This window comes from Bos grunniens, chromosome 3 (genome assembly GCF_055505025.1).
Source record: "Bos grunniens cultivar Pamir isolate PY7600 chromosome 3, Bosgru_T2T1.0, whole genome shotgun sequence".
Lineage (NCBI taxonomy): Eukaryota > Metazoa > Chordata > Mammalia > Artiodactyla > Bovidae > Bos > Bos grunniens.
The window spans coordinates 32,196,441-32,222,999 of NC_141167.1; the positions used below are offsets into that span (position 1 = coordinate 32,196,441).

General features: G+C 44.8%; 1 protein-coding gene across 1 annotated transcript in view; it reads right to left on the minus strand.

Moving 5' to 3' along the window:
• C8B (complement C8 beta chain) overlaps positions 1-26,559 on the minus strand; it is a 43,289-nt gene that overhangs the window by 13,483 nt on the left and 3,247 nt on the right. The window contains exons 2-9 of the mRNA XM_086390189.1: positions 22,336-22,492; positions 19,286-19,427; positions 17,173-17,314; positions 13,879-14,011; positions 10,613-10,810; positions 5,539-5,779; positions 3,352-3,480; positions 705-868 (exon numbers count right to left, since the gene is read on the minus strand). Coding sequence (XP_086246315.1) covers positions 705-868; positions 3,352-3,480; positions 5,539-5,779; positions 10,613-10,810; positions 13,879-14,011; positions 17,173-17,314; positions 19,286-19,427; positions 22,336-22,492 — 1,306 coding nt within the window. The remainder of the gene's footprint in view (positions 1-704; positions 869-3,351; positions 3,481-5,538; positions 5,780-10,612; positions 10,811-13,878; positions 14,012-17,172; positions 17,315-19,285; positions 19,428-22,335; positions 22,493-26,559) is intronic.

Here is a 26,559-nt window from a genome sequence, read left to right on the forward strand (position 1 = left end):
TTGGAGGGGAGAGAAGAGGTCAACTTTTCAGGTCTGGACTTTTGAGCAGTCACAGACGGATGAAACCTCTGTGACCTTGATTTTTTATCAGCCATAAAATGGAGATAAGCATACTAAATTTGCAGGCTATTAAGAATTAGATGAAATGACATTCCCAAAGTCCTTGGCAGAGTATCATGAACATGGTAGGTGCCCAAAACATGTTGGTGATTACCATTGTGAATTATGCTGTCCTGTAAAACAGTAATGCATCCATGGATCTTACTGTTCAGCACAGACTACATTTTTCATCCTCGCACCCTCCTCTGTTCTCCTCCAGTGCCTCAGTTCCCATCACATCACAGGAACTTAGCAATGACTTGTTGGTCGCAGGAATGAATGTTTAAATGAACAAAGAACTAAGTGAGGGATTCCCCAATAAACTGCAAACAATATTGATTTAAGAAGCCTGGAATTAGAAGCTGATGGTTAACTTACTTGAGCAACTTGGGAGCCCAAGTGAGAGGGAGTGAGGGGTCTGTAGCTGGTGTTGCGCAGCGTATTACAATCAGTTCACTCTGGATACATTTTCTACTATAAGGTATCTATCTCAAGGTTAGGGCTTGTGTCTTACTGAGCTCTGTATTCTATACCCTGGCTCAGGGAAACCCTTCAGAAGCTGTTTTCTGAATAGAGGAAAGGATGGGTGGGGTGGGTGCGTGTACCTTAACTTTGATGATGTCCGGATTGTACTGAACTGCATCTCCCCATTCCTGCATCAGGTCCGCTGTTGGCAGCTCTTTGTATGCCAGGGCAGTGACATACTCACTCGCTCCTCCTCGTACAAGGACCACCAAGTCTTCCACCATGCTGTCTTTCTTGTTTCTGTCTGGAATGGATACGGAGCCCTGGCATGTCAGGGGATCCATTTTCACACCTTGAAATTTGCTGCAACCCACCTGACAACCTGGTGACTATGTTCAGGGAGGTCACCCTGGAGATGTAAGTGGGACAATATGCATCCCTGCCAGCAAGGGAGTCACAGTGCAAGGGCAAAGGGTACTGCACTCAGTCGACACAAGCTGGAGACAGGACAAGAAAGGGATATTTATTTTTAGCATCTGTAAGCGATAGTCGTTAAGTGAGTCTACGGAAAAGAGCTGAAAGACAGATATATACATACATACATAGGGAAGATCATAGGTAAATAGACAAAGATTATTCATCATTTATGTGCCATCCACTAATCTAACATTATACATGTACTAACTCACTTATTCTTCAGTATGAAATGGGAAGTATATAATCCTTCCTTTGCAGATATGAAATCTTAGGCACCAAGGGAAAGTATTCACTCCCCGTACCACGCCCAGCCTCTGAGCTATACCACTTCTTTGTCTCGGATGACAAAAGTGGGAAAATCTATAAGGTGTGAGCATGAATGTAATAGACTCACTAAATAATGTCTACTGTTTTTATTTCTTTCAATGTCTACTGTTATTATTTTGACTTCTCAAGCAGTTTCCCAGGAAGCCCTCAATCATATCAGTAAGTCATTCCTATTCTAATTTTTCTTGTGCCCGAAGCCAAAGAAACTGGTATAAAGTGACTATTCTACTCTGAGCTTGCAGCACTTGAGCATCATACAAACGGAGTCTTGTATACTACTGGTCAGACTGTAAACTGAGACTGCCATTTCAGAAAAATTTCAGTATTACCTGGTGTAGAATAAGTACATACTCTACAACCCAACAATTTTACTCCTGGGTACATTCCCTAGAGATCCTTGCACATGTGCGTCAGAAGAGTGTGTAAGAATGTTCACAGCAGCTCTGAATATAATGGCTTGGTACAGGAAAGAATCCAAATGTAACAACAGAAGGAACAAACTGATATATTCATACAATAAAATACTATGCAGCAGTGAAAAAGAAGTAACCATAGTTTTACACAAAAACATGATATCAAAGAAAAACAAAATAAAAAAACCAGAACTGAAAGATTACATTTCATCCATATAAAGTTCAAAAACAAGCAACTCTAAGTCATTGTTTTTATTTAGTTGCTAAGTCCTGTCCAACATTTTTGCAACCCCATGGATTGTAGCCCTCCAGGCTCCTCTGCCCATGGGATTTCCTAGGCAAGAATTCAGGAGTGGGTTGCCATTTCCTTCTCCAGGGTATCTTCCCAACCCAGGGATTGAACTCACATCTCCTGCATTGGCAAGCGAATTCTTTACCACTGAGTTACCAGGCAAGCCCAACTCTAAGTCATAGAGGTTAGCAATACATGTAGATGGTAAAACTATCATGAAAGGAAGGATGTGTTTAACAGAGACTTCAGGATGGTGTTATCTCCAAAGAGAGGGAGAAGTTGTAACTGATAAGGGTCCCAGGGTACTGGGTAATGCTCTATTCAGTAACTTGGATGGGAGTGACTTTACAAGTTTTCTTTGAAGAGCATGTATGTCTTCTGCCTACCTCCCTATGTAGGATGCATGTTCCAACACAGCCCCACCAAAATAAACAAACAACAGTATCCACTGCACATCAGTCACAAGAAACTCTTCTAGACCAGCAGTTCATTTTGTTGTTGTTTTTTAGTTTTGTTTTGCTTTGGCTGTGGAACTCTTCATTCACATATGATCACAGAAATAAGGACAAGCTTAGTCTGTAGAGCAGATGAAGGAGAGTAGCTCAGGGTGCAGAAGAGGTTGGGACTAGAGCCCTGCTGATCCCTCCCTCTCCTACTCTACTTTCGGTGTTGATTCCCAGCTCCCCTGTGTGGCCTTTCAGATCTCTGCTCCCAGACTGGCTCTAGCACTCACTCCTAGTCTCACCCGCCATGTGAACTCTGCTACATGACTTGTGGCATTGCCTGCTTTTCTAGTTTCCTTCTTGCCCATTGCTTCAGGTAAGGACTAGCTGCCTCAGCTGTATCCCCCACGGCCTCCACCTGGCTCCTACCTCTCCATCCTAGACCATCCTACCTCTAGCCAGGCCCACTTCCGGCCCCCAGAGCAAATTTTCATTGTTAGATTTTTTTTTTTCTTCCTCCCTAAAAGCAACCTTGATACCTTACTCCTCAAGTTGCCTGTTCCTGGAAGCCAGACCAAGTTTGGTGCTTATCACTGCCCGGTCCTTGATTTTTTAATTGTTTGCCTACTCATGTGAATATCATGAAGACAGGAAGACCATCTTATTCATTTCTGCATACCAATACAATAGGAGCTAGGTAGGTTTTTATTGAATGAATTAGTATTTTAATTGAAATGTCTTGGAATATGCAATCTTTAGCTTAAAGAGTGATGGGTCTGGGCTGCTGGAGAAGGAAGGATGATAAGCAGAGAAGTCACATGCCCTTGCCACTCACCTTTTATCTCATTGAGAATGTCACTGCACTTGGCCTCCGACACACCCAGCTTCAAGTAGACCGATGTTATGGCGGCGCCGATTTTAAAATCATGTTTAGCACAGTCGTGGATGTTCTTAAGAGAGTAATCTGAAGGAAGCAAGAAAAAAGGTTTATGACCTAAAATGGCAATTTGTCCTGGGCCTTTTCCTGTAGTCGATCCCTGATGCCAAACCCTTCCTGGAGGCCCACAGGGACTCAGGTGTAAATTAACGGGTGGCCAGACTAGGGACAAGAAATGCAGCAGGCAGCTCCTGGCACCAGGCCAGAGACCCCATTTGAGATCAGCATCAACTTCCCCTTTCAGCTTCTACAGATACTCAGAGGGTTTTTGCCGCTCTCCAAAGACAGGAAGAGCTCGGAGTCACTTTCTAAAAATATGGCTTCTTATCAAGTCTCTAGGTATTGATCCAGTGAATAGAGGCTGCTGTGAGCTGTCCTCCCTTCTCTACTCTTTGATGTAGTACGAACAGTTACTTGGTCAGTTGAGATAATGTTTATGAAATGTCTGGTATAGTCCCTGGAAAAGAGAAGAACCAATTTCCCTTATTTCGTCTTCATTTCTGGACCATTTCCCATCTATTCCTCTCCAATTCTCCCCAGGGCATCTTCCCATCCTGGGGTTGCTGAAGTCTTCCATATGACATATGAGCACCTTTCTATAGCATTTGAGGTCAGGGAAAGGAGAGGAAACAGCTTTAACACCTGGGATTGCTGGAAATATTGATGTGGATCAGTTTTCCCCAAAGCATGTTCCCTGAAACATGAATCCCATGATGATATCTCTTATATTTCTTTAAGAGCAACAATGACAAGAAACCAGGCTTCTGCAGTCGAGTCAGTGTGATAAATGTGGTATCAAAAGTGATGGAGAGGTCACTTGATTTCAGTATGCCTGTGAAACTCTCAAGTGGGATCTATTATGTTTCCACAACTTGATCATAGAACCTTTCTGTAGAGAGCAATCAGAGGAATTATGACAAGTACTTTTGAAACCTCTGGTATGGAGTTCAGTACCCTTAATCTTGGCAAGACTGAGGGAGGCCACACTGACCTTAATTTACCTTATATGCCTTCTGTCCTCTTGCAAGTTCACTGGACCTATTACCGAAACCCGGCTCTGCCACTGTAACCTGGGTGACCTGGGGCAGGTCCCTTAACCTGATAAATGCCATATTGCAGGAAAGAGTACGGAATTGGGAGGAAGAAATCATATCTTAGACTTGACTTTGATTACAACTAGAAAGACCTGTAATATCTGTATGGAGAATGGCCTGTGGAAGGAAAATGGGAGTTGAATATTAGTTTGGAAGCTCTGATAATCTAAGGCATTTCTGCTCAAAGTGTGGTTTAGGAACCCGCAGCTCTGGTATCACCTCAAAGCTGACTGAAAGGTGGAATCATTCTGCAATGCAGATGACTACAGAAGAAACATGGGAAAGTTCTCTTTGGGGGCATGTTAAGTTTTTGATGGTCAGCAGACATTCAAATGGAGATCTCAAAGAGGCATTTCTACATGAGCTCTTCAGTACACAGAAGAGATCCAGGATAGACATATACGTGTGCACGTATAAAGCATTTAGAGCCAGGAGATTAGATGTTATTGTCTAGAGGGAGTTATGTAGAAAACAGGACTGCCCAGAGAGAGGGCTGGCAGAGGAGAACCACCATCAACACATCAACAAAGGATGCTACTGCTGCTGCTGCTGCTAAGTCACTTCAGTCGTGTCCGACTCTGTGCGACCCCAGAGACGGCAGCCCACCAGGCTCCCCCGTCCCTGGGATTCTCTAAGCAAGAACACTGGAGTGGGTTGCCATTTCCTTCTCCAATGCATGAAAGTGAAAAGTGAAAGTGAAGTCGCTCAGTCGTGTCTGACTCTTAGTGACCCCATGGACTGCAGCCCACCAGGCCCCTCCGTCCATGGGATTTTCCAGGCAAGAGTACTGGAGTGGGTTGCCATTGCCTTCTCCACAACAAAGGATGAGGAATCTGCAAATGAAACTGTGAAAGGAAAACCAGGGAGGGAGAAGGAAAACCGGGAGCATAACTTATAACCCCTCCCCCAACAAGGAATAGAAGCCTCTCTCCCTGTTAACTCATAGTTCCATGCGCCCCATCAGTAAAGACATGGTCCTCGGGCGGTGTACCTCCTCTGTCCATCGCCTCTTTGTTCATGATGAGTGTGTATTCATAAATGCCCCCAAGCACAGCCTCTGTGATGTAGTGGGTTCCAAAATCACGGAAGAGATCTCTGTACTCCCCATAGCTGTATTCCAAGGGCAGCTGCTTGACTCGCTGAAGGAATTCATGATGCAGCATGAGGTTTCTGGTTTTCAGCTTGTAATGCGCTACTTCAAGGTCAGAGCGTGCGTGCAGGAATTTGCTTTTCTAAATGAAACACCAACAAGGGAAAAGCAGACCTTTAAAGTTAGAAATCTGGAACGAGAAGATGAACTTTGCAAATATCATCCAATGTTCTGGCCAGGGGTCATCACTCATGATTCCTTGAGACCTGAGGGAAGACGGCCCCTTTGACAAGCCTTCATTTTTTCAGAAATATTCTGATGTCCTTTTCGGCCTGGAAGAGCTTGCTCTTTGCTCACTTCCTTACAATGGCAAATAAGCAAGGAGAAGGAAGGGAAGCAGCAGCAGACAGGGCAGGCAGCAGCGGGTGCCTGTGCTGCTTTCCAAGGGGAGACGGGGTGTGCTGACCGCCAAAGGCAACATCTTGGTTGATGCTTCTTTTGTTAAAGAGAGGAAGTGTTACTCAGTGGTGCCTGACTCACTGAAACTCCGTGGACTGTATATAGCCTGCCAGGCTCCTCTGTCCATGGAATTCTCCAGGCACAATACTGGAGTGGGTAGCCATTCCGTTCTCCAGGGGAGAAGGGAAACTTCCTGACCCAGGGATTGAACCCAAGTCTCCTGCATTGCAGGCAGATTCTTTACCATCTGAGCCACCAGGAAAGCCTCTTTTAAAGAGAAAAACTGTTTATTCAGGGAGCTATACACTGCACAGGCAGAGTGTGGGCCATCTTGGAAGGCAAGAGAAGCCATGGGAAAAACACACTCCATAGACAAAGGATGGGCTATCTCAGAAGGTGAGAGGGGGCAGTTGATGCTGTTTAAACTGAAGAAAAGGCACTCTAGAAAGAGTAAAAGCGATGCTTTAGGAAGGCTGGACACTGCAGTGCATGGCAAGGGTCAGCAGACCACAGCCTGCACACAGGACGTGGCATCTGGTTTTGCAATCCCGTTTCATTGCAATGCAGCCATGCCCACATATCTGTTCATTGTTCATCACTGCTGTCAGCCTATGATGGCAGAGCTCTGTGGTTGCTACAGAGACGCTGCAGCCTTGCAAAGCCTGAAATATTTACTCTCTGGCCCTTTACAGAACAAGTTTGGTGACCCCTGGTGTGTGGAAGAGACTGAAAGATGGCAATACTAGATGAAGGGCAAACATCCAGGGATGTTGATATAACCTGAGACGAGGCGTTCCTACACTGCGGTGAAGGCTGAGGAAAAGGTGAATGAGTAGGAAATGCACATTCCTCCTGCATCTTAAAACTCTTACCCAGCTTGACCTGTCAGCTCTGTAAGTCATGCCACCTCTGCTCCCTGCCCTGCTCCCCACCCTAGTCCTGCCACAGCCATCCATGACTCCTTCTTCCTCATCTTTCCAACTTTGCAGCTGCTAGATGCTCTGTTCATGGTCTTTCTAAATATTTTAGGTTTCCTCTTCTGCTTGGGTTATGACAAAAGCTTTCCCACTGATCTCCCTTCTCCCTCTAGCTGCCCTCAGTGCTCCAATGAGAGTTGATGTCCTAAAACTATTAATACCATTAAATGCCACTCTGTGCTTAAAACAAAACCCAGTCGGCCTCTCCATTGCCCAAGAATAAAATCAACTCCATTACTCTGAAGGTAAGAATGTCATGATCTGTCCCCAAATAGCCTCCTGGCTTCAACTTTTACAACCATGAAATCCACCCTCCCCCGTACTGTACTTTTCTCTAATACCTACATGATACCTCAATATCCATCTAAAATCTTACTTTCCCCCACATCTGTCATTCTCTCTCATAATATAATTTTGCACATGTTCCTTCTGCCAGACATGCTCTTCCTTCTCTTCTGCCTGGCACACACCTCATATTTAAAATTTCTGCTTAGCTGGGCTTTCTATGTGGTGGCACCCTTGAACTTCCTGACTCTCCACCTCCCAGGACTGCATTGCACGTTGCTTATCTTTCCTTTATAGAATAAACCATGCAGTATTGGGCTTTCCCAGTGGCTCAATGGTAAAGAATCGACCAGCAACACAGGAACCACAGGAGACATGGTTTCAGTCCCTGGGTCGGGAAGATCCCCTGAAGGAGGGCATGGCAACCCACTCCAGTATTCTTGCCTGGAGAATATCATGAACAGAGGAGCCTGGTGGGCTACAGTCCATGGAGCTGCAAAGAGTCAGACACAACTGAAGTGACTTAGCATGCACACACACACACATGCTGTATTACAACTGATGTCAAAATCAGGACCGTTATCTGCATACATGTTTGTTGCTCCTACTAGACTGTGAACTTGAAGGCAAGAATTGTGCTGTACTTGTCTCTAGATTCCAAGTATCTAGATTAGTACCTAGCATGAGGTAACATTATGTAACTGGCTGTTTAAATCAGGGAGCTGGGAGGGAAGGGGAGAGAGACGGAGAGACAAAAGGAGACGAGGATGGTACCCCTCTCTTTCCCTCTAACAAGACAAGTTCCTTTATAATCAGTCCTGTCCTTCATCACTATATTTTAGTCTTGAGCACTTATCAAGTGCCATCCTGAACCTAAAGATGAAAGAAACAGCCTCTGTGCCCGAGCTGCTCACAGCTGAGAAGATGAAGAAAAACAACCAGAGACGATTACAGTCTAATTCATGTTTATGGCTCATTTTCTGCTGGTTGGTAATTTGGCAGCAGAACTTAAGCCCCTCACCATTCCTTTTTTCTCACATAAATCACTGTGGACTTTTAATTTCCTCCATGTTCCTCTCAGGTTAGTTTTCTACAACATCACGCCCATGCGGCCAACTCTCAGTGACCAGGGAATAAATACACCTGGTCCTTTCTGGAATCCAAGGTTTTCCAAGCCCTCATGTCACCTTACTTCCCATTCCAACTGCTCCGCTTCCACTAAGTCACGGGCTTTGACCTTCACCTTATAGGCAATAGGGAACAGGTGATATGACCAGGTTAGTATCAGAAAAGCATTTTTCTGGCAGCACATACATTTGAAGGGGAAAATTGAAAGACAGGAGGCTCATTAGGAGGGCTGGAGCCAGAGGTGAAAGGGCCTAGGCTAGAGAAGATGTAATTAGAGTTTGATTAACAAATATTGGATAGCCATAACTTAGTCGGTAAAGAATTCGCCTGCAATGCAGAAGACCTGGGTTTGATTCCTGGGTCCAAATGATCCCCTGGAGAAGGAAATGGCAACCCACTCTAGTATTCTTGCTTAGGAAATCCCATGGACAGAGGAGTCTGGTGGGCTACAGTCCATGGGGTTACAAGAGTGTCTGACATGACTTAGCGACTAAACCACCACCACCGAGACATGGAAACAACCTAATGTCCATCAACAGATAAACGGACAGAGAAGACGTGGCACATATACAGTGGAATGCTGCTCAGCCAGAAAGAGAACAAAATAATGCCATTTGTAACAACACGGCTGAACCTAGAGACTATCATACTAAGTGAAGTAAGTCAAACAGAGAAAGGCAAGTACCATATAATATCACTTATATGTGAAATTTAATATATATATGTATTAGGACTGAACCTAGGACTGAACCACTTTTTTGTAGAGCAGAAATTAATACAACATTGTAAATCAACTAGACTTCAGTAAAAAAATGAAGAAATATTGATGAGTGAAGGATCTGGTGGCCAACAGAGGTGGGCTTCCCAGGTGGCGCTAATGGTAAAGAACCTGCCTGTCAACTCAGGAGACAGAGAGACATGGGTTCAGTCCCTGGATCAGAAAGATCCCCTGGTGGAGGGTATGGCAATCCACCCTAACATTCTTGCCTGGAGAATCCCATGGACAGAGGAGGCTGGCTGGCTACAGTTCATAGGATCACAAAGAGTCAGACACCACTGAAGTGATTTAGCACAAGCCACAAGCCACATGTGGGAATAAAGAGAAAACAGAACCAAATATGACTCAGATATTCTTAGCCTCGAAAGGCAGAAGGAAAAGAATGCTATTTAACATAGAGAGCTTGGGAAGAGGAACTTGCTTTGGAGTGTCCACAAGGCATCTGGGTAACGATACCCAGAAGAGAGGGTGGTGCAGGTCTGAGCTTCCCAGAAAGGGCAGAAGTGGTGGCAAAGGCTCATGCTTGCCCTGGCAGAGGAGCAGGGTGAGTAGAAAAGGACACTTAGGGGGGGTGGCTATAGAGGAAGAAGAAAAGATACCAAAAATTAAATAGAGAACAAGTGGGGCTGTTAGAAACCAGGAAGAAAACTAACTTATAAGGAGCAGAAAGCAACCATGAGAAACAGGAATGTGACTCCATCAACAGCTCCAAGAAGCTGGAGATGAGGTCTTGGATAACATTCTGGAAAGGAATTTCAGCTGAAGGTTTAGAATAGAAGTCAAGTTGCTGGGAGTCGAAAAGTCTCCAGAAATAATTTAGTTTTGGCAAAACTATGCTCCTTAGTTTAATAAAAACCAAGTGAAAAGCTTATTAGTAAATAAGAGTACAAAAAAAAAATAAGAAAAGAAAATTAGAGTACACAGAGAGCTATATTCGCTATCCTATGATAAACCACAATGGAAAAGAATGTGTATATATATGTATATCTGAATCACTTGGCTGCAACAGAAAGCACACTGTGCATCAACTATACTTCAATAAAAATATTAAAACTGAAAAAATAACACAACACTGTAAATCAACTATACTCCAATAAAACTAAAACAATTTAAAAATAAACAACGCTATACTAAAAAAGTAGAGTAAATAATTATAGACGGCCACCACTGGCTGATCTTTCTGAAAAGTAAAGTTAATGTAAGACCAAGGTATTTTTTGTGAAAAGCTTTTCAATGTAACAAATATAATTGGTTGTCAGGACTAATAGCAACACGGTATACAGACATCCGTGGATATGAAAATTCAAATGAATACATAGGAATGGAAAAGCAAGCAAAGGGTACCTACCGTATGAGAGAATCGTTTGATCCTGCTAATAAAATGTTGGCCAATATTACTCATGCTGCTGTAGCCAAGTTCAAATATTCCAGCAATTTTGAAACCCAAGCTGAAACTAGACTTGCTAATTGCCGTCCCTGTGACGTTATGTTCGAAATCTGAGTACGATTCATATTCTGTCAACGTAAAGTCATATTTGCCTCGGGTCTGAAGGAAGAAAAAAACAAATGTTCCATATGTCATTTGACTCACATCAGTTCAATTCAAATCAACCGACACACACTGTACTCTTACTATGTTGCAGGTATTAAACAAAGTACATTGGATGCAAAAATCTCAGAGGCACCCACACCTCCACTCCCAGGGCTCTTGATCCAGCAGGAGAAACAGATGAGCCCAACACGGTGAGCAGACACTCAGAGGTGGGTGCTTGATTTGGGTTTTGATGGGCAGAAATGCAGGAGAACATTCTAGGCTGTGGACTTGGGTGCAGGCAGAAACGTGAAGGTACGAGAGGGCAGGGTGGGGCCAGAAACTGCAGGGGGTTGAAAATGCGAGTGTGGTTGTACCAGAAGAAACAAGAGAGAGGAGAAGACAGCGTCCATGAGAGAGTGAGAAAGTGGGCTGGCATCCAGATTCTGGGGCTCTGGGATGACTTGCCGAAAAGCCAACAGAGGCAGTGGCTGAGCACCAGGAAACTCATGACAGGACAGAACAGCAGTTGGGTTGGAAGGGATGGATTTGGGGTCAGAGAGGCAAACCCGTGCAGACGAGGAGCTCAGTGGCAGCTTGTGAGGGGCTGGTGAAAGGTCTTGGGATGGGGTATGGGGGTGGGCAGATGCAGGGACAGAACAGCAAAAAGCCTTTGCGAACTTAGAGGAGCTGTTTGCTCAAAAATTGGTGCTCGTGGTGCTGTGCACAGGGAAGTATCTAGGGCGCTGCCTCGGTGGCCCCCAAGTGACCAGCCCCAAAGTGTCTCCATTCCCATCCACTGGCTTCTGGAGGCTTGCAGTCCCCCATAACAGCTCAGCTTCTGAGGAAGAAAAGCAGACGTGATTCCAAACATGGTCTGGAGTGAGAGCCCTAAGGCGGAGTGCACCATTTTCTCACTGGGTAACCCTGGACATTGGGCTTCACCTCTCTGTGCCTCAGTTTCTTCCTGTATAAAATGGAAACAGTAACAGTTCCTGCCAGCGGGCTTGTTCTGAGGTTGAGTCTGTATGGGTAAAACACTGCACAGTGCCTGCCACGTGCTCCAAACACAGCTACAGAGAGAGGAGACTCCGAGCTACATAGCCGGCCTGGGTTACCAGGAGAGAAACGTCTGCTCTGAGATTCTCCTTTGAAAGTGGAGGCCATGTATGGCAAAACCACTACAATATGGTAATTAACCTTCAATTAAAATAAATAAATTTATATTTAAAAAAAAATAGAGATACCAAAAAAAAAAAGTGGAGGTCAGAGGGATGGTGCTGGTCAACACGGGGGAGGGTGTATTTATCCCAAGACTCATTTTGTAATTTTTAGCCAGTAACTGTATGGGGGTGTGGAGGGGACCAGGAAGGAAGAGAAAGGAGAGGTAGCAGCTTAACATTCAGGACTATACCATTTTATTTTATCTTATTTTAAAATTTTTGTTGATGTATTTATGTATGTATTTGGCTGTAGCAGGTCTTAGTTGCAGCTTATGGGGTCTAGTTCCCTGACCAGGGATTGAACCCAGGCCTCCTACATTGGAAATGCAAGTCTTAGCCATTGGACCACCAGGGAAATCCTAGGACTGCACAATTTTAGACATGAAAACTACCAACCTGGTCATCCAGTCCAGTCCTCTCATTTTACACATGAGGAAACAGGTCAAGAACAGAGCAAGAATTTAGCCTAAAGTTGGTCATCCAGTCCAGTCCTCTCATTTTACACATGAGGAAACAGGTCAAGAACAGAGCAAGAATTTAGCCTAAAGTACACCGGGGTCCTGGGGTACACCCAGATCTTCCCCCTCTGCCTTACGTGTGCATTATGCAGTGACATAGTCTACTCTGAACCCCACTCCCTGTGAGATTGCTTTTAAGTCTGTGTTAATAACACAGGCTTATCTTGGCAGAACATTTTATAACTTACAGAAATGCTTAGAACAATGCCTGGTTCTAATAGGCAAGGATTTGATAATAACAGAAGTTGATTCCTGTTGTCTGGCTGTCTCTGGTTGCTAGGATTCTTGCATGACTATCGTGATGTCTCTAGTATCACCGAGCATCTGGGACATTTACATCTTTGCCACTCAACTGACTACATTCATTCAAATCATTGACTGACCAGTGATTCCAGTCATGAGGTTAAGTTGCTTGGGTCACTTCCTACCCCACTGATGTAATTCTTTGGGGCTTCCCTGGTGGCTCAGATGGTAAAGGATCCACCTGCAATGCAGGAGACCCAGGTTCAATCCCTGGGTCAGAAGTTCCCCTGAAGAAGGGAATGGCAACCCATTCCAGTATTCTTGCCTGGAGAATTCCATGGACAGAGGAGCCTGGTAGGCTACAGTTCATGGGGTCGAAAAAGAGTGGGACATAACTGAGCGACTAACACACACATACATACACACACACACACACACACACACAAAATGTCTGGATGAACTCTGGAAGTCTAGCTGGCAAGTCCCAGCTGTGATACCCATGTTTGTATATGAAAGTCTATGAAATTTTTCAAAGGCAAAATAAAGGACCTACAGTGTCTGCATTTGCTTTTGATCCAAATGTGAAACTGAAGCTATCAGTTATAAATAAGAAGGCAAAAAGAACCTTTTTTCATTAAAAAAAAAAAAAAAAAACACTTCCTGAGACTCACAATTAAACCAGGTATTGTGTGTGTGCTAAGCATTTACACTCACTTATCCCCTCTGTGCAGGCAGAACCTTTAAAATCCCAATTTAAAGATAGGAAAATGGAGGCTCAGAGTATATAGATGGTAAGTTGCAAAGACATCTATGAGACTCTAAATCCTAAGCTGTGCTTGCCTCTTTATGGCAGTTTTTGTTATTGTCGTTGGTATAATTATGCTACTACATATCTGCACTGCCTCTACTATACAGCGTAGGTTGGCCTCACCGCTGTGTCTGGAGGAAGCAACCACCCATTTTACATATGAAGAACTGAAGCTCAGAGAGAAAAGGCGAAGCATCTGAGCTGGCCCAGCAGGGGGCTGCTGACCTGGTCCAGACCCAAGCTTCTGGCTCCTCTGCCAGTGTCCTTGCCATGGCCCTGGCTGGCACATACCTGTGGAATGAAGTTTTCCACGTTGTATGGCTTCCGAAACCTCGTGTTGAGTATGTAATGCGGGGAGCACAGACCGGCATAATACCTATGATCTAGAACTGGGCCCTCCAAGTTGTTTGTGAACAAATTAATCCTGCAGGGAAGAAGAGGCAGAAAAGGGGGTGAGGTGAGTATATAATCCCAACTGGTGGACCTACTAAAGGACACCCAAATTCCTGGGCACAGCACACATGGTCCTCAGTATCTGTTGAGGCTTTATCCCCTGCCACTCCCAGCCACCACCACAAAGCCTGTCCCCTACTACATGGAGATGTTCTCTCTCCAGTCTGTTTTGCTCTTTCTCTTCTTGGTAAGGGCTGTTCCCTATGCCTAAATACCCTTCTAGCCACTCATCGCTTGCTTAGTTGCTCAGTTGTGTCCAACTCTTTGTGACCCCATGGACTGCAGACCACCAGGCTCCTCTGACCACAGGATTTATTGGGCAAGAATACTAGAGTGGGTTGCCATGCCCTCCTCCAGGAGATCTTCCTGACCCAGGGATCGAACCTGATTCTCCCTGCATTGGCAGGAGGATTCTTTACCGCTGAGCCACCAGGGAAGCCATACTCACTCCTTTATCTCTTACTTATCTTTCTAGACTAAGTTCTTTTGTTGTACTAAGCTGCAAGGAGATCCAGCCAGTCCATCCTAAAGGAGATCAGTCCTGGGTGTTCATTGGAAGGACTGATGCTGAAGCTGAAACTCAGCATCAGTTTTGGCCACCTCATGCGAAGAGTTGACTCACTGGAAAAGACCCTGATGCTCGGAGGGGTTAGGGGTAGGAGGAGAAGGGGACGACAGGATGAGATGGCTGGATGGCATCACCGACTCGATGGACACAAGTTTGAGTGAACTCCGGGAGTTGGTGATGGACAGGGAGTCCTGGCATGCTGTGATTCACGGGGTCGCAAAGAGTCGGACATGATTGAGCGACTGAACTGAACTGAACTGAACTGTACTAAGCTGCATTAGAGGCCCTTACTAGATCCCATGCTTGCCCCATTCATGCATTTATTGTTCTGCACCTACTGTAGTTACCTTACAAGAATGGTCTACACGGGAGGTGATGAGCCAATGTGCTGGCATTCACAAGTTATGTAACCTCAGGCATACCAGTTAGCCTCTGTACCTAGGTCTCCTTATCTATAAAATGAGAACAAAGAAAACCCTATCTCTTGGAGTGCCTGTGAGGATTACATGTATCCATATTTACTAAGTGCTTAGAACATGGCTTGTTCTGGGATAAAGACTTATTATTATTTACCTGTCATCTCCCCAAGCGGAGAAGGCAATGGCACCCCACTCCAGTACTCTTGTCTGGAAAATCTCATGGACGGAGGAGCCTGGTGGGCTGCAGTCCATGGGGTCGCTAGGAGTCGGACACGACTGAGCGACTTCACTTTCACTTTTCACTTTCATGCATTGGAGAAGGCAATGGCACCCCACTCCAGTACTCTTGCCTGGAAAATCCCATGGATAGAGGAGCCTGGTGGGCTGCCATCTCTGGGGTCGCACAGAGTCGGACACGACTGAAGCGACTTAGTAGCAGCAGCAGCAGCATCTCCCCAAGATTCTGTGCTCCTTAGATATGGTGGTTTTCCTTTTAATTTCTGTATGCCTCCTATCACAAGACACTAAATTAATTCCAATTTACTGAGTTTCTAACTGGAAACAGGCACAGTCACGGATGGCTCAGGACATCACCTTATGTAGTGTCCCTAAAGCCCTGGGTAGTAGATGTCATTATGTCCATTTAGAAAGGATGAAAATCTCATCTCTACCTCAACATTATTATTTCTCACCACCTCCTAAGGCAAGCCTCCATTTCCTGACCTGCTTTGACTATGACTGACAGCTCTGTTTCTTTTGTTAAAAGGAGTTCTGTCTCCTTTCAGCTTCTGCCTATTGGTCTGCTCTGCTCCTACCAGAATCATTTCAGGCTGTCTTTCCTGTGATAGGGTTTCATGTAGCATAATAATGTATATTCATTTATTTTCTTTAATACCATAATAATCAATTACACATGTTGGTTCAATGAATCCATAGGTATTATTACTATACTCATTTAACAGATGAAGAAAGTAAGACACAGAGAGGGCAACTGACCTGCCCAGCAGCTGGTGGGGCCAGGACTCAAAGTCTGAGCGTCTAAGTCTAGTCAAGAGCAGAGTCTGCTTTCTTCCCACCACATTTTTTGCCTCTCATGTGTTAGCTTATTACCACGGCATTAGCTTATTTATCCCTCACAGACCTAAAAAGAAGGGTGTGACTGACTTCTGTCTACGAATGACAAAACTAAAGCACGAAAGCCATCCCTCTGCCCCTCTTGCAGGGTCCAGCTCCTTCTGCTGCTGGCTTTGTCTGTCCACTGCCACCCTCATTGACCTGTGACCCCCCAGGAGCTCTAACTTCCCAGACCTCAGTGTCCTCATCAAGGAGATGGGGCTTATCATCGCTAGTGTCTAAGGCGGTCCTGGGAGGAGGTCTTCCCCACATGAGGAGGCTGTGTCTCTAACAGCAACCTTTCAGGATGGAGACCTGATGTTTGCTTAGGAAGGAGGAGAATACCATCCAGGGCCTCTCTGCTTCCCACACTGCGTCACATATGCTGATCTGTGAGGAGAGGCCCTGACTTTTCCCCTAGAGGCTGAGAGGCTGCACAGCACAGCAGGAAAGGAGGCTGAGTGCCAGGCCAGTCAGCCCCTTTTGATCCCTCACCTCCCCGGAGGATTTAACCAACTGAGAGCCCCCAGACTAACTGCACACAGGCTGCCGGCAGAGCCATGCTGGAAATGCACTCCTGCACTGACCAGTCACTTGGTGGCCTCTGCTCTGCGCCGGCCTCTCTTGCTGAGGCCTCGGGACAGAGAAACAGATAAAGCTCCCTGGCAGTTGTCAACAGCTTTCAAAGGTAATGCTTAGAAAGTACCTGACATGGTCACAGAGCAGGCATCAAATAACTCTTCCCCCAGCCCTCGTGTGGAGCTGCCATGCACCACCCACCCCCCCCACCCCCACAGCTCTCTCCTCAGTGCTCCCTCCTTGCAGTCACATCTGGTCCATCTGGTCATGGCACGTGCTCCCAGAGCCCCCGGGTCTGTCGTCAGGAAGCAGCTGCGAGCGTCTGCTAACACACCAGCCTTTTCCAGAAGGGAACAGAGGAGCCACTCTGTCTACCGTTCCCTCCCTCTCTCTTCTCCAGATCACATTTACTTGTATGTTCTCCCCACTCCACAACAGAAAAAGGTAACTTACCCACTGGCCAGGCTGCCAATGGCCCAGTATTGCTCCATTTCCTGCTGACATTTTTTATAAGTCTTTCTACAGTTCGCCTCATCTGACTGGTCTCCACAGTCATTGTCCCCATTGCAAAGAAGTCTTCGGTTTATGCACCTCCCTGGGAAGGAGAAATGGGGTTACCCACAGGTCAAGGCCAGGAAGGGGCAGGGGGGGTGGTGATTCACATGGCTTCAGACCCACCATGACCCAGATTCTTGGCTGCAACTTTAATGCTCTGTTTGCATTAGTCCTCGTGTACTGGGGGTGAGTGGTCATGGAATTCACTGTTTATTCCCCGTCAGAAGCCAGTGTTGTGTTTCTGAACGCTCTTGAGGGCAGGTTTGCTAGGCAGACCGGAAGGAAGGCTGGACTCCTCTGCTTGGGACTGGAGAGAGGAGGTGGGTTCAGAGGGCCCTGCAACAGTACCTGCTGTGGCACCTTCCGTGTGTTTCCCGACTCCCTGTCTCAATGTATTCATCTGTAAAGTAGAGACGCCATCATACCTACCCCCAAAGGTCACTGGGGATTCAGACAAATAAATGCAACAGTACCGACTCATGGTAAGAGCTGGGTATGTGTTATTACTATTATTAGTGCTTTGATGGTCTAAATGCATACTGCTGGTAAGAACTGGCAGGAGGATTGGAACCTATAGCTTTCTTATCACAAACTCACCACATTAAACAGCACTGCCTTCAACATCAGAGCCACTCAGACTAGTAGATATTAAAAATATTTAGACTATATATTTAAAGTTATTTGAGGCTCCTCCACTTCCTTGAAACTCTTTTCCCCATTGACTTGACTTCCTTTCTTATTTGCATATCTTTTGGGAGTAAAGCCCATAAAACAGGTGGCCATTTTTACTTAAGCATGTCTGTTCATTTTAAACCAATGTTCTTTGGGTATTAAAGGCAGAAGAGTAACAATCTCGTCTTCAAATGTTTGTTACAAGGCATTTAAACTAAAGCTGGCCTGAATAACCATTATTGGCTTTGGTCAGAATCATGGAACACCAGTCATAATGAGTCCATGGATATATGTAAACATCTTTCAGATTTACTGGATGGAGCTCTGCGTTTGCAATAATGCCTAGAAATTGCTCTAAGAATCCCTAGTTCTTTCTGAAAAGATACTAAAGCACAGTTCACAAAGTTGTGGCAAATGTAGAGAGTTGTAACTTGCGTCTAGGTAATCTGGGTCAAAATACTCTCATTTTTGTTGCAGCCTTTGAGAAAGAGAGTCAGGTTTGCCTGAATTAGTTAAAGGAATTAATTGAAAAGAAAGTGTTTACTGAGTTCTGCAGCTCATGATAATTCATTTGTTTGCTCCTTCCTTCCTTCCCTCTGTCTGCCCATCCATCAGTCCTTCGTTTTTTCCTTCCTTCTTTGAATCAAAAATGTTTCAAAGACTATCTCATGCATTAAGGGTTATGCTAAACTTGGTGATACAGAAATGCAGGGACTATCTCACCAAAGTTTTCAGAGATAAATGATGCTACCACCCCTTTGAACTATTGCAGAGAGTGTGGCTACATTGTAGTTAGCCCCAAACCTCTGAGAAAGCCAGCAGGGCTCACGGTCTGCAAGGACCTCTTATACCCACTGTGTACTTGATGCTTATAGCAAACTTATAAGGTGTTAACATCACTTCTGACTTTCTGTGTAGACAGCCAACATGAAGAAAGGTTCAAATGACTTCTTCTAAATTACAAAGGCAAAATAAAATTTGATTTAGGATTTCTGATTCCAGCACACAGAATTTTGGTGTCCTTAATGTCAGTGAATGTAATTTGAATTTCCAAATTCCTAATTATATCTCCTCCACTTACCTCCTAAGTGATTGTGGGTGAGTAACTCCTCGAATCTCAATTTCTCAATTAGTAAAATAGGGGTAATATTAACACCTACATGGTAGGGTTGTTTTTATGAAATAACATGTGTAAAAAGAGGTCAAGGAGGACAAGGAGGCCTCCTGGCCTGACACATGACTTTGATCTTGAGCACTAGGCAATAGCCGGTGCTCCCATCATCACATGCCATCACCTCACTTGATACCCATCCCCTCCCACTCCTGTGCCCCTTTATACCTGTCTGTGCACATACAAAGCCTTCACATCGCACTTGACTTCTGCATGGTCTATTGGAAACACAGTCTTCAACTTCTTTGTCGGAGAAGTTGCATTGTTCCCCATGGAACTGAGAGGGCCGGATCAAGTAGGCATGTCTGTACTATAGCAGAGAGGAGCAAGGTGAGACAGAGCCAGAGCCTCAGGGACATGGGGAGCGGAGGGCACACTTAAAGATCTATATTGCCACTGGCTGTTTACCTATTTCAAATAGCCTGGGAACTCTCTGAGGGCAGGGACTTTATCTTCAGTCTCTGTACCACAGTGATCAATACAGGTTTGTTGAATTTGGGGAAAGCATGGACTTTCAAGTCAAAGGTAGTAAGTGAATTGATGGGGCCAGTTCAGTCTTTCAGCTTGATTAATCCAATGGGTTGATTCAAGTATTCTCATTTACTAAGTAGCTTAAAATGCAGAAGTATCCACTTTGGAGCCACTGACTCTGTTACTTTCTAGTTATGTGATACTGGGTAAGTTACTTAAGCACTGTGATCTCAACTTACTAATCTGTAAAATGGGGATAATTATGTACAGCTATGTAGTTTCAATTATATATGAAATCTCATTGTTGTCTGGTACAGAGTAGGCATTCAATTTCTTCTGCTTACTTTTCTTTTGAATTATTAATAATTTTAGCAGTAAATATTTCTCTGTCTCTACTTTCCTGTTTGTTTATTCCAGAAATATTGACTGGATTTCCAAAATATTGATTCAGCTACACAATGCTGGAAAAACGTGGGTGCTTTTTATGCTTTGTTTGTATTTGATCATAACCATGTCCTGTGGACTGTTCTCAAGGAGGTCACAGCTGCTGGTGGTGGTCATGATGGTAAGCACAAGGCAGTGAACACACAGTGGGAGGGCAGCCGTGATAGGGCCAGGAGAGAGTGCTCCGTAAACAGAGGGAAGTCCTCAGCACAGACTTAGGAGACGGGGAAGCGACATCAGAGCTGAGCCCCAAAGGGTGAGGAGACACGTCAGGCAAGCATGGAATGCTGGCATGAGGAGGGGAGAGAAGGGCAATCGGGATGGAGGGAATTGCTGTGCCAAACCTGAGAGGCTAGAGAGTACGTGCCTTATTCCAGGAAACAAGAAATCCACCCTGGCTGGAGAGAAGAGTTAAAGAAGGAGAGTGAGAAGAGACGGATGGACATGGAGCCAGGAACAGCTAAGGCAGGCCCTCCTGGGCCCTAATAAGGTTGGATTTAGTACTTCTTCGTGGTAAATGAGAAGCCACTGCAGGGGAAGGAAATTATCAGATTTGGGTGACTTCCAAATGCTAGCTGCAGTCAAGATTTTGGTGCTACCAAAGGCAGGAGACCTGTTAGCAGTCCCTCTGAAGACTGACACGTTAACCAGCCCCAGTTATTATGTGCATGGCATCCAGAAATCTAGAAAAGAAATATAGACAACCATCCACCTCTGCTCCTTTGCATTTCTAGAGCATCTTTCTTCCTAGGAGACAGGGGCTGGCAGGACAGGGATAAGGTCTGCAAAGAAGATACTAGAAGACTAGCACCAGGCACCAGAGACAAAATGGGTTTGAGGACTGTGGAGATGATAAAGGAAAGACATCTCTCAATCCCTGTTGAAAGAAATGATGAACTCCCAGCCACTGACCCTGCAGACATGATGTCCAACTGAGGGAACATGCATAGCAAAGTCTGAGTGTAGAGCTCTGACTGGATGAGTGGATGGATGGCTGGCTCACACTGGGTCTTCCTGGTTTATGGTGCAGATGAAGCAATTATCCAAATAATTGGATCAATGTTAATCACGTCAGCAATAAAGCCTACTGTGGGAACTGAATGTATCTGCTTGGCTCTCCACATTGATCCAATTAAGTGTGTAATTGTCCTGGGCCTATTCCACAGCCTCTTTAGGGTCTTAGCTCATGGCTGCTTTGGTTGCCCGAGGAGCTGGGAAAAGTGAGAACCGTTCTCTATTCTGTGATAAATGTGCTGTTCTTAGGCCTGGATCCTGCATCAGCCTTCCTGTGACAAGAAAGCTCGAAGAACAAATACCACAGAGATGGTGTGTTTTGATTGGTTGAACTGGCTAGACAAGAAGCCGATGGCCCAAGTTCAAGATCTGTCTTTACTACTAAGTGAACCCAAGAATTCACTCACCTGCTCTGGGTCTCTGTTGATCTATCTGCCTAACAGAAAGGGTAACAATTATCCTCCCTTACAGAGATTTCAGGAAATGTAAGGAGATCAAACACATATTTATAGAGCACCTCAAACATGTTAAACATTGGCCTATACACCAAAGACACAGAATTGAAGAAGTTTTTAAGCACTTGCAGTTCAATGGAAAGGCAAATAAAAGAAAATGAGGAGTGCTAGGACACAGCAGGAATAAGGAGCTGTTGCAGTTCATAAAGGAGTGTCTGGCTAAGAGCGAGGGGTGCTGAGAACTCAAGGAAGGCTTCTCAAAAGAGGTGGCCCCTAGCAAAGTTTCAAATCATGAGTAGGTGTTAGTCAGTGAAGGAAGTGGGAAGGACATTTCAGCCTGAGAACAGAGTATGAAATGGTTAGAAAAACACATATATTCTCTGTGCTGGTGTGGGGGATGTTCTGTGAAGATGTGGGCCAGGTCTATCTAAGGTGTGGGGACCTTGAAGACCATGAGTCTGGACTTGATCCTAAGGGCCATGCATAGGCTTTGGATGTTCAAGCAGGGGACAGACCAGCCAGACTTTCATTTCCAATGGCTCCCCTGGCTGCCCCATGAAAGATGGATTGAAAGAATAAGGCTGGAGGCAGGAAGTCTAATTAGGAAGCTGTTAATGGGAGAAAGGACAGATATGCTTCAAAACAAACCTGAAGGATCAAAGGCAGGATCTGATTGCTCCTTGGAAGCTCAGAGGAATAAAATTCATTTATTAAATCAGCCAACATTTATCAAACTCCTACTATGATCAGCTACTGTCAGCAGTACATTAACTGATCTTGCTGAGGGACAGGGCTCCTGGAAGCTTAGAGGTCTCCCAAGGTCTGGGTACCTACCCTTTTCTTCTGACAGGGATCACACGTGGTCCAGGAGGACCAGCTGGCCAGCTCGCAATCAATAGGCAACGGCGTGACATCCACACTCCGCGTCTGTCTCGTCTTGGCAAGGCTCTCATTGACTGCATTTGACCCAAGAGAGGGTGGCCTTTCACCTCTAAAGGTCATCACAGAGAAGAGAGTGAAGTATCAGGAGGTAATTAAGTCTACATTCCACTGCCTATCCATCCATTCAATAAATATATATTTGCTCATTTATGCAAAGCTGGCTTCCCTGGTGGCTCAGTGGTAAAGAATCTGCCTGCAATGCGGGAGACCTGGGTTCAATCTCTGGGTTGGGAAGATCCCCTGGAGAAGGGCATGGCAACCCACTGCAGTATTCTTGCCTGGAGAATTCCATGGACAGAGGAGCTTGGCGGGCTACATACAGTCCGTGGGGTCACAGAGAGTCACACATGACTGAGGGACTAAGGACAGAACATTAGTTTATCAGTCAAGTATCAGTTAACTCATTCAGCAATATTTATGGAACCCTCAGTTATTGCCTCAGATTATGGCTAGCTACAGTCAAAAGAGTATTGCACTCTGAACAGAAGATCATCCATCAGCAGCTGGGTGATCTTGGTCTGGTTTTTCAGCCCCTGAGCACTTCACTTTTCTCACCTATATAATGAGAGAACATACCTCATAAGGCTATTTGAAGGATTAAATAAGAAAGTATATGTAAAAACACTTTATAAGGTCTAAAATGCTTGAGATAGACAGGGATTACAACCACAGCTAGATGTATGACCTCAAGCAGTACCCTTCCCATCTTAGGGCCTCTGTTTTATCCCCTGGAAAATGAGAAGTTTGAGTCCAGGTTCGATGCACGATACTGGATGCTTGGGGCTGGTTCACTGGGACGACCCAGAGGGATGGTATGGGGAGGGAGGAGGGTGGAGGGTTCAGGATGGGGAACACATGTATACCTGTGGCAGATTCATGTTGATATATGGCAAAACCAATGCAATATTGTAAAGTTAAGTAAAATAAAATTAAAAAAAAAAGAAAATGAGAAGTTTGGACTAGGTGGTTTTTAAGTCACTCTTTCATGTTATGAGTCTATGAAACTTTTTCTGAGAACAAATCATATTCAGGATACTGTGCTCAAGAGAACACAGAAATATAAGACACAGCTTCTGCTCTGGAACCCACAGTTTGTCTTAGGATAAGAGAAGACAAACATGTATCCTTCCTTGGCTCTTCCAGACTTTACCAAGGAGGCAGGGTTTTTAAGCATGCAGGATGGATGGTCTGAGTTGAGCTTTAGGACATCACCATGGTTGCAGTATGGAGGCTAGATGGAGGTGGGGAAAGCCCAGAGGCAGGAAAAGCAGGTAGGAGGCTCAAGCAATAGTACCAATGAGTGATGTAAGCCTGAACCACTCCGGCATCCAGGGGATAGAGAATGGGGGAGACAGACATATGAGATGTTTTTCAGGGGGAATGGACAGAGTGATGGGTAACCAGACGGGATGTGGATTAGAGAGAGAAAGGGGCTTAGGATGATGCTGGTTTCTAGTTTGGATGTGTGGTTGGGTGGGTGGGGAAACCAGGAGCAAAGGAATTTGTTGCAGAAGATGGAGTTGGGGCATGCTGAGTTCCAGATGCCCGTGGCGTCACTCAATAAATAGTTCCTATGTAGATCTGGAACTCAGGAGAGAGATTTTACACTAGAGATACAGATCTGATCACGAAAAGCCACGGGAGAGGATAAAAATATTCCTGAGAGATACCAGCCAAGAATAAGCCCTGGAGAGACTAGTGTCTGCCAGGCTAGAGTGAAGATAGTACATAGAGGTGAGTGGGGGATGGGAGAGGTAGGTGGTGCTACACCTGCAGAGCAGTCAAACAACATGAAACCTGAAATCTGTCTAGAAAATAAGGTAACATTTTTTGTTTAGTCCCTGGCACTCATGGGACATTGAGTAAAACAGGCAAAGAAAGGTCATGTTCTTTAATCTGTTTATGCCTCCAGTTTCCCCATGTGTAATACAATGGGTATATTATAATTTCTGTTTTTCTTCCATCTGAAAAAATGTATAGCAGTGTAAAATTCTTTGTAATTTGTGTTTCTTTTCAAGGCATAAAGGGAGAAAAGAAAGAGAATTAAGATTTGTTGAGCATCCAGGACTTGTCAGGTCCTGCATGAGATGTTTCACCCTTGCCATCTTATCTAATCCTGACAGCAATGCTAGAAGGCAGCAACCTCCTAGACAGATGAGGGATATGGTCAAGAGCCACGTGGGGGTCCGAGCTGAGCTCTGCTTGCCTCTAGTCTCTGTGCTGCATTCATTTCCGTACACTACCCAGAAAGAACAGGGCCAGCATTCCCTCTACCAGTCCCCTCCATCTCCAGGCAAGGCCTCCTTCATCTCCTTGTCCAAGATTCAGTCCTTAGGCAGAGGCATCACATAATCTCCACTAGCACATCACTTCAGACAAGGTCATTAACAATACATTCTCACTTGGCAAAAGTCCTAAAAAGAGAATAATATTAACTACAGTGAAATCCATCTCCATGACCACCCCAGAGACCAGCAAAAATCAATTGCCTCGTAAAGTTGAATGTTTAATGAAAGGTCAAAGACTACTGGAAACCACATGTGGGTTCTTTAAAATGGTTACTTGAGGCAGGACTTGCACAGCAGTTGGGGGTGGGGGGGGTGGTTAGAACTGTGCTCTTATCTACTAATTTTCCCAGGTTTGACAAAACAATACTGTCTGTGATTTGGCTTCACCTTAAGTATGCATTTGACAGCGCTGCAGGGTATCCTCTTCCTGTTTTCACTAAGAAACCGTTACATTGTGTTTTTAGCAACTATCCATCCATTTTGGCCCACAGTGGAGACTGAGCAGATAAGTAATGTGTACACATGCTATTAAGAGTCACAATTACTTTCTTCTCTGAGATTTGAAAGCCTGTTAATGGGCAAGATGATCACTTACAGAAGGAACTTGGTAAAAAGTAGTTATAACCACCAGATCTCTCATTTTTGCACCCAATTTCATTACAGAGGTGGCAATATAATGAGGTAATCAGCTGAATGAATAGTCTGTTTGTAAATTACACTGGATAAGATGTGTGTGGTTTATTAGTACTACAAAATGCAAATCTGAAAGCAAGTGTGTGCATGCTAAGTCGCTTCAGTTGTGTCCCACTCTTTGTGACCCTATGGACTGTAGCCCACCAGGCTCCTCTGTCCATGGGATTCTCCAGGCAAGAATACTGGAGTGGGTTGCCATGCCCTTCTCCAGGGGATCTTCCCGACCCAGGGATCAAACTCTCATCTCCTAAGTCTCCTGCATTGGCAGGTGGGTTCTTTACCACTGGCACGATTTGGAAGCCATCTGCAAGCGAGGCTAGCATTCAATTGCATCTTTAATTCCTGGGACTAGCATGGACCCAACAGAAGACAGGGGCAGTCAGGACCTCTGTGTATGGCTATTGTAACATGTGCCTTCACACTATGAATTTACAGAGATGAATCAGATGGGTGTTCTGACCAACGGACTTGACTCTGTCATTCAAAATTCTCTTTATGCTTTAATGTTGAAAAATTAAACATGCCCAGAGAACTACAGAAAACAAATAATAAATACTCAGGTACTCACAACCCAGGATTGGCAATTGCTAACATTTTGATATACTTCCTTCAAGTCTTTTTTTTTTTAATAAAAAATAACCTTATAAATTTGACATGTGTGGTTGACACCAGCTCCAGATCCATTTTCCTCTCATATTCTTCAGAGGATACTACAGTCATCAATTTGGTGTATATCCTTTCAGTCTTTCAAATGTTTATATATACACATATAGACAAAAGATACAGCATTGCTTTTGTGAGCTGCACTCATACGAGGCATAGTATTCTATAACCTGCTTTTGTCAATCAGCATGGTGTTTCCAGGGACTGCCCTGCTAAGGCCCTGTGCTCCCAATGCAGGGGCCCAGGTTCAATCCCCAATTAGGAAACTAGATCCCATATACCATCCCATGACAAAAAGATTCTACATGCCACAGTGAAGACTGAAGATCCCATAGGCCACAGCTCAGACCCAGTGCAGCCAAACAAATAAATTTTAAAAATAAATATTTAAAAAACACTGCATTTCTGGCCCATATATGTTGACTCATAAAGATATCTTGTTCCTTCCTTTTATCTAAATGTTCCATCATAA